Source organism: Acanthopagrus latus, chromosome 6 (genome assembly GCF_904848185.1).
Source record: "Acanthopagrus latus isolate v.2019 chromosome 6, fAcaLat1.1, whole genome shotgun sequence".
In the NCBI taxonomy this organism is placed as follows: Eukaryota; Metazoa; Chordata; class Actinopteri; order Spariformes; family Sparidae; genus Acanthopagrus; species Acanthopagrus latus.
The window spans coordinates 22160275-22177224 of record NC_051044.1 but is presented as its reverse complement, the minus strand read 5'-3'; the positions used below and the strand labels follow the sequence as shown (position 1 = coordinate 22177224).

The 16950-nt window shown below is 43.2% G+C and overlaps 1 protein-coding gene across 5 annotated transcripts in view; it reads right to left on the bottom strand.

Moving 5' to 3' along the window:
• Positions 1 to 12965: 12965 nt before the first annotated feature.
• plxna1b (plexin A1b) overlaps positions 12966 to 16950 on the bottom strand; it is a 189371-nt gene continuing 185386 nt past the window's right edge. For all 5 annotated transcript variants that reach the window (XM_037100800.1, XM_037100802.1, XM_037100801.1 and 2 more), the window contains one exon: positions 12966 to 16854. In XM_037100800.1, the coding sequence (XP_036956695.1) occupies positions 16759 to 16854 (96 nt within the window). In that variant the 3' untranslated portion in view covers positions 12966 to 16758. The remainder of the gene's footprint in view (positions 16855 to 16950) is intronic.

The following is a 16950-nucleotide window of genomic DNA, read 5'->3' as shown; positions in this document are numbered from 1 at the left end:
TCACACAGTATGCAAACTCCAGTCTCCCAAGCAAAAGTCTTGTGCTTGCTTGTTTGCTATGTGGATGTCTTGCTTGTTGTTCAGTTCCAGTGATGGTCCTGGATCAACATTATTTATGATGTAGGAACAACAACGACAACAACAACAACACAGGAACATCAGATAAACCACACATGTCCAGTCAGGTGCAGAGAAGGCTAATATTGCTCAAACTGTCAATGATCATTAAATCATCCTCACCATAATAAGCAGCAAAGAGTGAACTTTATTTTTTCTCAGGGTTATTCAGGCTAATGTTATGTGAACTGCTCGCATCCACGAGGCCTCAGGTTAAGGTTTGACGAAAAACCGGCATCACTGCCCAGCCGCTCTGCTTTTTACTGTACAATTTCCAGTGGCAGGAAATTCCCCTTTTCATGTCAGAAAAATATTCAGCCTGCAGGTATTATTACACCTAGTTGGGACTACACACAAACCAGGACCCTGCGCTCTCTGTGTGACAAACACTACCACAGCACCTGAAGAGATATTCAGGTTTACACTCTTACAGATCCTCACAGACATAATGTTTGGGGGGGTTTTTCTCGCTCTGGTTAGAATGTAGTGGAGCAACTACTTTTCATAACTTCACAATAAACTTACTTACTAACTACAAAAAACACTCACAGTTGGAGTCTTAAATCAGAGGTGAAACAGCAGGTCCTCAGTCCAAAAGGTGTTTAATCACAAACACAGAACACACACACGAGCCACCCCGGGGTGAACTGAGATACTCTTGCTAATCATCCAGCTTATATACTTTTGGTCCATGTAGCCTTCCACGCCCCGGACCATCCTCCTATCATTATGATCATCCTGGGCATGCCACTTATTATTCTTCATTCTTGGATGTGTTCTTAAAAGCCTGCAAATACCTCACCCAGGCCCCTTCCTTCCTGACGCTCATTTCTTTCAACATTGTCATTATAAAAGGTTGCATCAAACATTGGTCTTTCCCTGACATCCCTGTCAGACTCAAGCCTCATGTTAGAGTTCAGCCGGGACTGCGAGGGATATTCCAAATCTATTCATATGAATGATCATGACCCAGTATCTTATCTGCCACCACAAGAGCAATAATTAAGAACATGTGAGCGTGCCGCGTCGTAGATGGAAATGGACCCGACAAGTGTAACCCACGATGGAGCAGCGTGCCTACCCTGACTTCTACTAACAGTGATGTCCACGGAGGGAAATAGGAAGGGACTTGCATAATGCATAAAATGTTCTTCATAGATATACGACTGACGACTATTTGACGGGTATGTGAAACGACATCAGTGGGTGTTTAATGTGTAACTCTGATTAAGGCTGTCACTTGCTTTGTAGTCTTGTTCCGTACATGTTCTGTAGGTGTGCACCAGTCAAACTCTATCTCCACACTTCATGTTTCAAAGTGTGTTAACCATCCTACCTTGACTTTTTTTGAACACAGTGAGCAGTTTGTGAGTCTGGTGGCTGGGCTTGTTCACGTTAGGCTACAAAAGTACATTAATTGTGAGTAATGAGTAAGTCTGAGTGTTTCTTTTTAATCTTCATTTTGTAGCAAATGGATTTGTGGTAACAAGCTCTTTGTACTTGATATGTTCAGTTAAATTACAGAAGTCTTGTCAATACGCGTAAATGTGCGCACACCGCAGAGGCAGACGAGTTTTCAGATTGTGTGTTCGGGTGGACAGAGGCAGTGACCTGGACACGATCGTGGGGTGGGCGCCGTTAAATGGACTGTGTCCGAGGCGGCGTGCCCGCACAGTGAATTATTTGCTTTAGGTGTCAGCACGGTGGCCTCAGCCCCTCAGACGTGCTGTGAAATCACACAGTCACAGCTCAACATGCCACATCAGGCACACCATGTGAAAAGTTGTGGTATTATCCACATCTTGTTCAGGGCATAGCATGCAATTGATAGCCACACATGTGTCGCAGGAATGTGCTAATGTGTTTCCACTGTTAACTTATAGAATTTGCATCTGTGTATGCAGTATGACATAAATGGGACCAAAGCAGCCTAAATCACAAAGTTAAACTGCAGCATGTCTCCGCCCCAGTTTCACATCTCACAGATGCGCTCAGAGGTCTTCTCACATGTCACACCAGAACAATTTTAGCAGTCATGTATCATCACAAGTATTTAGGCACAATAGTCACAGGCATTGAGGTTATTTGTCTTTCAGCGCATTTAATCACTACCCAGCACTTGCAAACATTTTAATGGCCCTGAAAACACATTTTCTAAATCAGCCTTTCACTCTGCGTGATGGCGTTCTACATGAGCTACTCTCAGTTTGGATCGTTTCACATGAGATTCCTGTCGTCTCTTTTCTGCCGCTCTTTTCACTGGCTTGAAATGAGCGCAGATACAAATAGAGGACGGCATATTACTGGAGTAACTTCGCTGTCTGTGCCTAGCTGTAGCCTCTCGTTAGCTCAGTTAGCCATTCAGATAGCAGTCCTGTTTGCTGACCGGCAGAGCGTTGGTGTTCTTTACAAAGCTAGCTCAGGAACTGTGGGCAGGGAACTGTGCCAGCATATAACATCAAAACTATTATTTCTTCAAATTCTGTCAATAATTGTAGTTAATTTAATTATTTAACTTTTACAAAAAATCTTGCATAGTGCTCCTCTAAAGATTGTTCTTTATTTAGTCATGAATATTTAATGTAACAGAGAAAATTTCCAATTTGGAAGTGATTTTTCAGGGGCTTTGTTGTTCACCTCCTCCAAAATACCTTATTTCATGAAATCCCTTTAAATTATACGTTTACCTTTTAAATATCATGTATTTCCTGTTGAAACACTTGATAGGTAAGGCAGAAAAGCAGGGTTTTTCTGTGCTGGCTCTATAGCTGCACTTTTCAGCCACATCAAACCCAGTGTACATGTCTGTAAACTGGACATGTTGAAACTTGACCTTGCAACTTTACATTATTATGAAAACGTCATGTTATGTCCTAAAATACCAGTTTCGGTCCAGTTTATTTATTTAATTTTATACTTTATTTAGCTTTGGTCCAATTTTTGTCGCCTCAAACGCAGCTAGAAAAAAAAAATCTCATGGTTTCACACTTGCAGGTGTTGAAACAGTCTCTCGCTGGCTTGGCAGCCTTCTTCCCTGTAATTCCATCACCGTCCCCTCCGCCTTCCAAAATAACAGGCATGCCACAAACATGTAATGTGAACATGATATGAGTATGTTCTGTAGTAACTTCATTTTGGTACCATGATATGAAGAAATTTGAATATACCTTGTGTTGATGTTTTTTTATCCCGTTGACTGGGGGCTTCCATTTCTAAATAGGTGGCAAGAAGTTTGAAGATGCTAATTTCCAGAAACACTGATCGCTCATTTACTGGGCTCCTAGAGGAGTGTCAGAATATAGACCTTTCTTAACAGCAGAGACTTCCTCTTGTCAAACACAGGTGTAACTAATACCATTAATGACGGCTGCCCTTCGTTCACTCGCGCTCCAGTTACGGTGCCCTGGTATTGTCGCGTGGCTTCCTGACACATCCAAATGGAACGGAGCCATCATTAATGTTATTAGTTCCACCTGTGCTCCTCCTGCTGCGGCACGTCAAAACATCTGTGCCAAGATAGGTGTAACATGGGCCTGAGGAGCGCAGATACGCCGAGTACGTAATAAACTGTGACAATCAGGGGGCCGTCGCATCGAGCAAGAAGATGAAGACTAATTCGGATGATGAAAGTGGCTCACTGTGGCGCCATGCTGCAGGTTGGTCCTCGTCTTTGTGCTCCGACAGTCCGGTCATCGATCTGGCGGAGCGACCTGGCTCTGACAGGAGGCTCAGGTGGAGGAAACTGTGGAGGTGGCGGCAGAGATTGAGGAAAAGGCCCGCTAGGATGACTGCCTCAGCTTGGCAGCAGCTCCCCGGAAAATCTCGGCTCCTCTCACGCTCCTTACGCCTCTCCCCTCCTTTTTTTCCCTCTTCTTCGCCCCGCAGGACTCAGTGGAGCGATGGAGGGAAACTGAGCCCAGCCAAACTCCACCTGGTCATTACCAGCCACACACCTGCTGCCTCGTCCTCACGCCTGCGCTCTGACTCTTGCCTGTTTCAGGCCTCTTGTCCTCACTCAGCCGTGACTAATGGGGATATCTCATTTTTGATTTTTTTGTCGGTGGGTGCACATCGGTGTGTGGTGAGGCACATTAAAGTCTTTCCCTTCTTTATTCTTCCCCCTTTTCCTGAACATGCCATGTATCTGCATTTTGTATGTTTCGCATGTTGTTTTTTCCAACGTGGTGACGCTGACTCGACACTTTATCTAGAAGCCCCCTCCTCTGGCAGACAAAACGCTTTGCCTTTGCGTGGAGTGCAAGGTGAGACGCGCCAAACCAGGTTGTTACCATCACTCTCCCCCTCACGCCCGAAAATCACGTGATGTGACAGGTTGCCGCCATTTCCCTGACAGTGAAGGCACTTCTCTATCCATCTGTGCCGCAGAAATTGCTTCCACCTTGCCCCTCTCTAACCTTCCCCCTCTTCCTCTTCCTCCCCTCCATCGCCTGTTCCACATCTGCTACAAATGCCATTCACTCGGTGAAGAGAGGAGAAGGTCGAGGCTGCCGGCTTCTTTTTTTTTTTTTGAAAGCAGCGGCTCCTGAAGAGCTGAACTCAGCCGACAAAAGGCGAGAGAGGGGAACGACGTGCAACAGGGGTTATAAAAAATTCATTGGCGATGGAAAGGCACTGGGAGTCCACGAGCGTGTGAACTGTGCACTGTAAACTTCTTCTCTCTTTGTTGCCTGGCTCTCCCTCTATGTGTTATACAGTCATTTCTCTCTCTATTAATGTTCTCTGCTGAATTTCCAGACCCTCTGGGTTTTAGAGAATATTTTTTATTGTAAAAACTGCTGCAAGAAAATTCAAAATAAAGTCAGTCGCGCCGAGGATTTGGGATGAATCTGTGCAAAAGACTAGAGGAATCCATCAGACAAACAGGACTATATTTCACTGTTAACTTGCTAAATTGATGGACTTTTTTTGTAAAACCAAGAACTAAACATGTTTCTGTGAGGCCAACATGTGCATTTATTCTCAGTAACTGTACTGAGGACGAATGACACAGCAAGATATCTTTCAGTGGAGAATTGAGTCATTTTAATGTACTCTCCACAAGCTGATGTATGACCTGCTCGGGGTATATAACCTGTAATGTACCCGCTACAGTACATAAAAGCACGTCTGAATATTTGGCAGCTGGGCTGGTTGGCAGATGAGCAGAAGCAGCACTTTGCAGACTGCACCAAGAAGTCAGCTGAAGGTAGTTTTTAATGCTGTTTAAGAAAACGTGGGTCAATTATATGATTTTATATTGTAATTATATTATATTTATAATTATACGCTGTAATTTTTTTGTAACTGCCTCACATGCTGATCTGGGGACATTCAGAAGTCTTTCCCTCTTTGGTGAGTTGTTGGGTTCTGAAATTAATATTTCTGGTTTATAATGGTCAATAAAAGTGAGTGATAAATGATTGCTGAAACCCTTTAACATGACACTTTACAGGCAGTAGTAAGTTAATGACGGTGATCTTTATGAATTCATATTTGAAATATATTTACATATTTCATTCAAAATGAGTTACCAGTCAGGCTACACAGGCTGTGGGAAAGTGGTTACAGCCAAAGTACTTAACTACTTGGTACTTACCACATAACTTGGTATTACCTGCCAACAACATTAGTAATAACAACCAAAGTTGTATGTTTTTCTATAATTAGCAACCAAATCTCGGTCAACTTAAAAAAATACAATATGCAAGCTAACAAAGCTGAAATCTAAAATCCAAAATGTAGGCGACAAAGTGGCAGTCAGATGAAAAATAGCGGGGACAAACCAGAAAGCCACGGGAAACAGAAGCAGGAACACGGAGGACAGACAAAGCATAACACAGGACTGGGAAACAGAAATTTGCTATTTCTCAGCAAATTCTTCATATTTCTGTACAATTAATCATTTGATTAAAGACAGTACCCTCAAATACCATAGACCAGCTTCATACTACACCCTGATGATATCACCAAAATGAGGACTATCTGTCAAAAATATTAAGCGCAGCCCACAAATTCAGATATGAGTTATCAGAATATAACTGCCCTCTCTATAGTTAAAGGAACCATTTAGAAAGTTTTTGACTTTTTGTTCAATGTAAGCTAAAGCCAAGAGGCGATTAATATATCTTTACTTTAAAATTAAAGGTGCACTGTGGTTTTGGAAATGACATTTTAATCAGAAGAGAAAGAGTTCTATTTACTGATTTGGGTTATGGTTAGGGTTAACCCTTTATTGTCTAAACAGACTAAATAAACAAATGCTCTTCATGACTGAATTAACCGAATAAAAAACTGGAAAAAATAAACATTTCAAAGTTTATATTATTACCTCATTAATATTGTAACTATTACAATGAGTTTTCCTCTCCAAAACATACAACATACTGCCCCTTTAAAAAAGACAAGTAGCATGGGAAAAGTCGGGTCAAAAATCTAGCTACTTTACTTTTGAACTAAGTATGTATCTAATTTGTTCAATCTGCACACAAGTGTCATGTTTCTGTTTGTGTTATGTGATTTCCTGTTTGCGTTGCTTTTCATTTCCTCCTTTTGTGTAATTTCCTGCCATTTTTCTGTGTCCACCTGTGTCTTGCTTGTCATCAGCCCAGTGTGTATATAGTGTGTGTGCTCCCTGATGACCTCGTCAGTTCGTCCTCTGTTTTTCACCTGAGCATCTTCCAGTGTGTTTTTACTGGTTTGAACTTTGCTTTTGCTTGCATTTTTCTAAGCTTTTATTTTTGGTCACTGTTTTGGGAATTTACACTTCTTGGATTTTACTCTTTGGTTACACACAAATAGAACTGCAAGTACTTGGAAATTGTCAGTTTCCCACTGCTTTCTGATTTTATGCTAGGCTAAGCTAACCGCCTCCTGGCTCCCGCTTCATACTAAGTGAACGGACGTGATGTGAGCGCGGTATTTATCTGCTCATCTGCCCCTCAGCAAAGAAGGGAATGTGTGTGTTTTTTTCCCCCAAAAATGTTGAACCATGCCTGGTATTAGTGCAGAAGCAAATGTCAAATGTTCGTATAATTATAACGCACACAGGAGACCACTGGGAGTCATTACATCCACGGACCAGAGGGCACGCACACCGAGCTGTGGCTTACGACTGAGAGACGCAGCAATATGCTCACACACGAGGGGCTTTGAGGTTAGTCGTGAAGACGCCGTCGTCCCGTGTGGCGTCTCCAGTTATGAAACCTAAAGGTCAGGTGAGAAATATCCCGCGCTGCAGGTAAGTGCTGCCATAAGATACTCACAGCTGCCTTCTGGAGCGGCACCAGCGTGTATTAATTAACCCTTTCTCTTATCTTCCTGCCACAACCTGCTGAAGAACGGCACCAGCAGTTAAACCTCAATCTCCAGGTAGGCGTGGCCCCTGTTACACACACACCCACGCACCTACAAACACACACACACACACACACGCCTCCGCCACCACCTCATCCCCGTGGTTAATTAATTGAGCTAATTAAGGGTCCTTGTGTCAGTTCCATTGCCAGCCGATGTCCGTGCCTTATCTCAATCCCACAATGCACTTGATCACAAGCTGCTGTGTTTGAGACGGTTCCCAAGAAGTGATTAATTAATTCATGAGCGCTGGGGTCGTTAAGACACGCCGCGTCCCTCTGACATCAAAGTGACAGCGGTGAATGCACGGGAGGACGGAGCGGGCGGTGGCATGTTCCGAGCTACTCTGTTGATCACACATTAAAGGCCGACAGACGAGCTGAATGTGAGGGTTAAAGGGCGAAGCTAAGGCTGAACCTTTGAAGGGTTTAGGGAAGCGTCTGGCATCCTCTGATAGGTCCAATCAGTATAAATCATTCCTCACAAAGTGTTTCATAAGGAAACGCTTTGGGTAGATTCACATTCGCGTGTCTCCGAATAAGAGAACGAATGTAAACATATTTTTTTTTTCTCCATCTTTTTTTCTTTGATCTGCTCCGTTTTGTTATCTTTAAAGACCATGCAATGCAATTTTTATCTTTCTTTTTTTTTTTTTGACGGCGACGCATCGTAGCTAATTACCAGGCCGGGAAATAATGGGGAGAATTATTCTATTTATTGTCTCAGGGAACGGCCGCTTTCAAGAGCCATTCGAATAATTGGAGGAAAAAATAAGCAACTCAAAAAATGTGTACATATCTATTTGACTTCTTTGTTGTGCCCCCTCAAAGCTTAATGCCACAATAGACCTAAAGAGATTCATTCTTCTCTCCGAGGAATAGCAGTGGCTTTCAAGTTCGGTTCACTGAAGCTGCAAGACACAGGAAAAAAAATAAAAAATACTGCAGCCAACGACACACATTTGAAGATCAAAGGGGGCTGTATTGTGTTGGTGGGTGCGTTTGCATATGTGTTTGTGAGTGTGTGTGTGTGTGTGTGTGTGTGTGTGTGTGTGTGTGTGTGTGTGTGAGAGAGAAAGCCACTGTGGACCGCAGCCATGGGCAAAAAATTCGAAAGCATTTTTTATTAATCTGAAGCGGACCATCAGCTGGTCGAGTCCTGATTAAATTGACTGACGGTGTCTTGTGTGGGAAGTCTGAAGTTGACCTCCCTGACCTCCACGCTGCAACACAAACCAATTGTGCCTGTGTGTGTGTGTGTGTGTGTGTGTGTGCGCGCGCGTGCGCACGCAGAGCTGATAATGAAATGCACGCGTGTGAAGGCATTCCTACACACACACAGACACAGTTGATCTCTCCATCCTTGAGTGGAGGTGTGAGGGGTGGATGGGCTAATCGGACGGACTCCTCCGGATCCTTGGGGATGTGACCCATCACCTGGCGGGGAAGACAGGCGAATCAGACGGACTACCTCTTCCCCTCCTTCTCAGCAGGGGGGGGCCTCCTTAGGGAGCCATGTATGTTTGTCTGCATGTGTGTGTGTGTGTGTGTGTGTGTGTGTGTGTGCGTGCGTGCATCCTGGGAGTAGAGGAGGCTCAAAGGTGAACAAGGTGACAGTTGGAAGTCAAGTTCAGCTCATAATCGTAGCATTTTGGCTGAGGGGGGAAACGGAGGGAAATATATCAAATAAGAGCGCAGACCTCCAGCCTCAGTCCCTGTGTTCAGCGTATTAACTCCAGAAGACACTATAGACAACCTCTTTAAAAGCTCTGCAACGCTCCATATAGATTGTCAACTCATGTGTGTTAATCAGACATCAGGAAGCTTTGGGTCAGTGGAGCAGGGAATGGATTTTCTCTGGCCCTGACAGGGAGACGCTGCCCGTAATGGTTTCTACCTGTGGAGAAATTAACAAGCCAGTCAGAACAGAGGAGTGTTCGCTCCACCTCGCAGATGCACAGACGCGGTGAAAGCTTCTATTAAAATGCCCTCGCTGGCTCTGGAGAAGCTGCCTTGTTTTTGTTAAGCAAATTTTCAAGTGTTTAATTGGAATGTGAAAAGTTTTGCTAAGGAGCGATGCGGCTAATAAACGAGGCAATATGGAGCCCTCGGCGGACCGCTGGCCACGCAAGGAGCTTTGCCATCATTAGCACATGAACTGATGCCACTTTGGCTGCAAACTGAGACGTTACTCTGGGAAAAAAAGGCAGCTGTAATAATGAGCCATCAGGTCCTGTTGTCTTGTCGGAAGCAGCGATCTGCTGGTTCCCGCTCTTCAGAGCTGATTCATAACGAGTTCAAGGTGTTCTGAAACATGGCGGCCGGTGCACGAGAGGATCTCAGCGTGAACGCGCTCCTCTCCGTTTCAACTAGTCTAGAAATGGGTAACATTTCAAATGACAGTGACCTCAAACACACCACCAAACTATTAAGTTGTTGCTTATTAATTTTCTGCCAGAAATCCTGAGGACAAGTACCCCAAGTGACTGATTAGAGAAGAAATTAAATCATTGTAATCACTCGCAGCTTTATAGAAATAAACAAATCCTAATCAAGAGGGTTTTTTTGGTTGTTTTGTTTGATAATTAAAATGGTTAATTGTAATGTGTGCCATCTCTTCTGATGATGACAAGGGAAAAAAAACTGTACTGATTCTGATTTTTTTCTTCATTATCTACATGTCACATGTATTCCTCTTTCCATGCAGAGACACTTTTTTTAGCGTGACTACACTGCATGAAGACAAAAATACATTCTACACTAAGACACTAATCAGCTCTGTGGAGTTGATCGTTTACTGCTGGTTATGTTCGCATAAGAAAGCTTTCACATCGCACTGAAGTGATTTAATCCACTGCAAATATAAAAGTATTGATTACACTGGCTGTCTTTCATCTTCCTTCGTGCGGCTACAAGTTGTCAGTGCGCTTTACAGCTTCAACAACTTACCGACACAGGCCGTGTCCTTGCTAAGTACTCCCCACGCTGCAGACTTGCACTCGCCTTGGGGAGCTTCGTATGGTGTGTCTGTGTGTCTGTGGTGGGCTGAAGGTTGGCAGCACCTGTACTTAACGCCCACTCCTCTCCTTCAGACTCACACACGCACACACGCACACACACACACACACACACACACACAGCTGTGCACCACAAGTTAAGAGCGGTGACAGTAATCCATCTCGTAGCATCCCCCAACCAGTCACGGCTGTCACCTTCTCCTCGCCAGGAGAAGCTGAACCGCTCACCGGATTTAGGGGCCCTATAGATACCACTGCCAATCACGGTGCCCCGGTTCCGCCGTGCTCGTGATGCAACGCACAGTGACAGATACCAAAAGACTCCTCAGCTAAAATAGAATTCCAATTTCACTGGGTTCAGTGTGTGATAAAACACAGAGCGCTCTTCAATTGTAACTAAACGAGATTAAAAAGGAAATGGGAAGGGGGGGGGGGGCAAATACAGATCATGGCTTTATTAAGTATGGCAACAGAATTTTGCATGCAAGGAGGTGGAGAGGGGAGGCGGGGGGTGGGGGAGGGGAGGGGGGGTGAAGAAACAAGCATCTTGTGCTTTGCAAGGAATTTATCATAATGTTCGCGCTGCAAGATCATTTGCCTCTTGACAGGATCATTACGAGATTCAGTGCTCCCACGACCATTACGCAATTTCAGCGTTCCTCCTTGGATGGAATTTTAATTGAATTAGCCCGGCTGGTTACACATGGTGTGAACGATAACATTTTCTGTCTATCTGGGCTCATTGAATCTGGGGAGGGGGGCAGGGAGGGAAGTGCTGACGCTTTAAGGCAGGCCGTGAAAAAAGGACAAGGTGGTTTTGGTTCATTCCAGTATGCTCTCTTCCGGGTGCCTCTCTCGCTCTTTAACTCCATGCCTCCTTGTTCGGCGACAATATGTGCCATGGAAATCAGTGGCCCGGCCTATCTGAGCCTAACTGACGCTCCGCTGTATTATACCCTCAGAGCTGCTCTTCCATTAAGTGCCCCGTGTAAGCTGAGGGCAGTGCAAGCATGAAGTATGGTTGGGGGGGTTAAACGTGTTAGTATTAACACCTCCAGAGAACGAACCTCCACCAGCCACTCAAGTACATGTGCCACGAGGATGATTAATGACGCCGGTCCTGTTATGAAAGGCGGGCAGACGGTGGAGGGAAGCTGTCGTGCTGCAGGCTGACAAGGTTTCTCTGGCTATGAACAATTTGAACCTCAGTTCATTGACACTAAATGACACAGCCCATTAAGAAGCTGCCGTGGACTCATTATTGAAAGGAAATGATCGATATTAGTGCAGATACTGTGTACTTCTGTAGCAGAACCAAAAAAAGTTTTTTCCAGTACCTTAAACTGAGGGTTACAAAATGTTTTGTCGTGTAAAATGTTGACAGGGGCTGCCTTACAAGAGCTTTGTTTCACTGTAATGTAGTCTTAATATGTGGTCAGAATTATTATCTAAGAGGTGCAATATGTACGAATCAGCCAGCTGACATAGACCAAACCAAAAATGGGCAGCATATCACTAGAGTAACCGCTGACTGCTGCTAAATGGACCTGCTGTTAGTTCAATTAGCTCAGTTAGCAATGCAGTTAGTGGCCCATGCAATGAACTTGGTGTTAACAGCACTAGCAAGGGTAATAACTGAATGTTTCTTCACAATCTGTTGATGATTACAGTCCACTTTTGAATGCTTTCAACCAAGAGTCTTACATGCAGAAAGCACAGGACAATTTTCAAAAACGTATGCTGTTCATGTGCTAAACAGAGCCACAGCTAAGTTTTTGATAAAATGCCTCGAACCTGACAAAAAACGTGCAACCTTTCATGTTTAAAGTTTAACTACATAGCGACACGCTTCACGGCAGTGTTAAGGTCTGGTCAACTAAGATTGCAACCCTTTAAATTTTGTCTCTAAATCAGTTCATCCAATTGGTGACCCCGCCGCGATTTCATGCTATACAACAACATCTGTCTCAACAATGCTGACCTGTTAGTGAATACAAAGCCAGAAAGTCCAAAATGGAGGATGCTACTGTAGCTTAGCCTTTCAGTAGTGAAGTTCAGCACAGAGGAAATGGAAAGTAGCCCAGAGTTACCGTGGCTAGTGCTAGCATGTCCACAGCTAGTAAATATAAGCAATTAGCTCAAGAGGTTTCCAAAGAGCTAACTAGCTAGCTACGCTTTTCCGTAGTCACTGGAAATGATTATCCCTTCGATGTTATCCAGTTGATTAGATCATCTGAAAATAAATAAATGAATGAATAAAGGACAGCTCCTAAAAGAGAAAAGAAAAAATACACACATATTAGGATAGTATAGCAAGCAGGTGTTAGCTGTAGGATCGTAAGGCCCGAGCTACAGTACAACATATCCATGTATCAATGCTACCACAAAGTGCATACAGTAAGAAACCTGCATGACTTCTTCACCCACCAACCTATGAAACAGTACAAATTATTAAACAAAAATCCCATGACACATTTTATTTAGCAAAAAATGTTTAATCTCTCCTTGATGTGTGTTTATTTACAAGTAGTAAATCTGCAAAATAGGAAATAACAGAATATTTACACAATGAATGTTAACCTGCAAACTTGTGACAGTTGCTTCAAGTCTGAAACTCTGTATCTGAGTTATTGTAGTATTAAAACTCCTTTGCCTGCTCTGTCCAAATTTCATTTTTCTTCGTGTTTTCTTGGTTTCAATGTAACTTCCATTAAAAAAAAAAAAAAAAAAAAAAAAAGGAAGAAAAAAATAAAATCAACTAGTGGATTTTCCAGAAACATAAGAGAGCAGGAAAAAACCCAACAGAAAACAGAATGGTGCCAGGACTTGGGTTTGATTGAACCATGGTTGTTTGGAAAGGCAAAAGTGTGACTAAGCATGTCTGAGAAGCTGAGAATTAAACATGAGATATGTGACTGTGTGCTGGATCTGCTCACATTGAAGGCGGTGAGGTAAACTTCACTTGTTCATTTGTCCTGACTTGACAGATTAAACGGCGTTAAACCAGCAACTCCCTGTCAACCTACATGTTCGTCTTTTGACAAGCTCCGAGTCAGCAGCTGATGCTGGCTTCCTCCTGATGACACCAAACACTCTTAGACAACAACATGCTGTATACCACCTCAATAACAATAAATACAAGTCAATTATCACACCAAACAGTGCAAAAATAAACAAAGGATAGAGAACAGTGGCCGGGGGGGAAGTTCCTCTAAAGATCTGTCCAGGTCAATCTAAAAGGCAAGTAGCCATGCAAACGATAAACAAGCGGACTCCCCCAGCAGTCGTTTAATCAACCAAATTACAACCAGAATACGACACAAATGGAGCATGAACCTGAGAATGAATTGAGAATGTTTTATGTGTCTTTAAAAAGCCTAACGGATCACCGACTGGCCACCGCCGCCTCAGTCGATTTCAGTCTGTGTGCTTTTGCAGGGACCGCGGGGATTTGTCCCTACTGTACATTGTGCTCATACTGATCACTCAAAGGGGCTGCTGTTAACAGCACTGCTGAGCTCTGGCCTCAGCGGTCATCTATTACCTCCCAATCTACAGTAAGAGCAGCAAAATGTACAAATGCAGCAAAAACTCAGCTGTATACTGAAGGGAAAAAAAAAACAACATGTTTATAATGTTCGTAAAGTGGACTAAGCATATTTTGGTGGAGGTTTTGCAGTACTCTCTTTAATAGCTATTATTAAAACAGAGACGATTGTGTGTGCATGGCCAACCTGGTCAGCCGAAAAGGAGAAATCTGTATCCTAACACGGGTAGAGTGGTCCCTCAAGACTATGTTTTGGCAGCTACAGAGTGAACTATGAAGTCCCCACAGGTATCCAGTTCAACTATGCTCATATGCACGAGCTGTAGAAAGCGATGTCACATCTTAGACATGTAAACAAAATGCTGGGACGACACTAATTTGGGAGGTTGTGCTCACTATTCTTGGATGTGAGAGGAGATTGTTTTTTTTGTTTTGTTCTTTTTTTAAGGAACCTGGCGTAAAAATGGACAGCGACAGCATTCATGATCAGCATAAAATGACAGCCCTAATGTTTGATAGAAAAAAACAAGGTACAAGAGTTTAAAGCAGCAAGTCACATTTCCATCACAAAGACACAGATGCTCATCTGATGCAACAATTTTTCATTTTGATCCTTGATATCAGGAAAAATAAACCTCGAGGTTCGGTCAAGTACTTCAACTTCAGGCAAAACCGAAGAGAATTTTGTCTTCTGTGTACCGTAATGTACAATTTACATGTTGAAAATAAAAAGACAAAAAAAAAAAAAAAAACTGATTACAAAAAAATGGCAGACAGCTTTTTGTCCTCATGAAAAAGTATACAATTTACAAATGAAAACATCAACAAAAACATTATACAGACCACAGTTTGGTTTTCGGCAAGCAGAAAAAAAAAAAAGGAAAAAAAAAGTGAAACATTATTCTCACCACAAAGTCATAAACCCTGACTTCAAGACTTCAAAAAATAAGAGAAACAAAGAAATCCTCTTAAGAGAGCGGTAATAATAAAAAGAAAAGCTTAAGCCACACATGGCAATAGGCTAGTTTTTGAAACAAGAGCTGCAGGCTGAGGGGAGGATTACTCAGCCTTGTGTTGCTAATGAACAGAGGTGTCTCACCCCTGCATCTTCTATAACACCCCGCACTGATAAAAAGCTAAACCCTCCCCGTCTCAAACAGATAGATAAGAGGTGGAGAGAACACTTATATATTTTCTTTGCCCCTCTATTTGGGTATTAACATGGAGAAAATGAAAGAAAACAGTGGCTTCAGGCTGCAAACAGCTTTTTCCCACTTTGTTTCCCCAGCGAAGGACTCGGCTAAGCTCCACCTGACCTCAACGTCGCTTCTGTAAAGACGTAAACAGCGTCTGAGAGCACCAGAACTTTAGCTTTGCTCTAACAGGACAATGTACGAGCCTCCAAGGGGATGGATAACACAAGCGGTTAGGTATGGTGGCTGCGTGGTATCGGGGGCAAACTGGAATATTTCAGGTAGTGCAATGTAGCTACTTCATTGTTCAATCACTAAACCATGATCCACCGAACCGTCACCTCCTGACCCTCGAAGAAACAGAACCAGCTGCGCCGCCAGATACAAACATGGCCACGATAAAGCGACAATCCTGTGAGTATATATTTGGTTCTCTGAAACCAAAAGATTGCACTGATTGAATTTGAAACAACAGCAACTTCATGTTATCACCGTGACACCATGAACTGTCCTCGCCAAGACGCCCCGTTTTTTTCAACAAGGATTCCTATAACGGGTCACTGCTCAAACAATTCTTTTCAGTCACTAGGCATGTTCATATTTAAAAATCATACGGTAGCACATTCCATCTAACAAAATGTCTTTGCACTAAACAACATTCAAAGAAAACATGGCACAGTACGACTTTTTTGTTTCTTTTTCGTTGTTTTTTTTTGTCTACGTTGTTTTTTTCTTTTGTACTTCAAATATCAAATCATGTTTTGTATCGTTTGTATTTTTTATTGTGTTGGTTGGTTGAAAAAGAAAAACAACAAAAATTGTTTTCTCCCTAATCTTTCTTTAAAAACGTAGCTGTATTTATATATAATATCTATATCGTCTTCCTTTGTAACGTTTCTGTAAATTGTGCAAATTCAGCAGTAATACAAGTGGCGAGAGATCAGAGAGTGGGCAGTTGATTACATTTATACAAAAAGAAAAAAACAAACAAATCTAACATCCTTTAAAACTGTGACACCCGTTGGAGTCACATGACCTAGAGAGCCTCTCTCCATTGGCTCGTCACAGATTGGTCCATCCTGCTAATGAGGCCATATATAGAGTTCTTTTTCCAGGCTTCCATTGTTTCTTTCCTGACCATCGCGTAATCACAACAAAACTCCTGAAATCAAAATCAAGCAAACGACAAACACCAACACCCACAATAATCAAATGCTGTCAGTTGACATGTTTCTCCATGTATGTGAAATCGTCCGGTGTCCCAGTCCCTCACACAGCAGACACCAGCCCACACACTGTACGGGGCTGCAGACAAACACACACACATACACATGTAAGCGTACACAGGCCCGCCCATCTCTGCCGAACCCCCTCCCCCAGTTTTGCAGTATACTGCTTCTGTCCTTTTTGCAGTTCGTCTGTCGTATTGTTGGGGGTTGGAGTTTTGTTGTTGGGTTGAGAGGAGCGAGTGGGAGAGGCAGATGGAGAGGAGGAGTGAAGAAAAAGGAGAAGATGGAGGTGCTGGATGGTCCTCAGCTGGTCAGGGCCATTGTGTCGATGACCTGCTCCAGCTTGCTCCTCAGTCTCTGTCTCCTCGCCTGCTCGTCCCGCTCCAACGCCGACAAGATCTGCAGACAGAGAGGTGAAGGTGTCAGTCTGTGTTGTAATGCCTCTCAGGACATGCAGTCATTGTTCCAAAATAAAGCTGCCGGAGGACACTGACA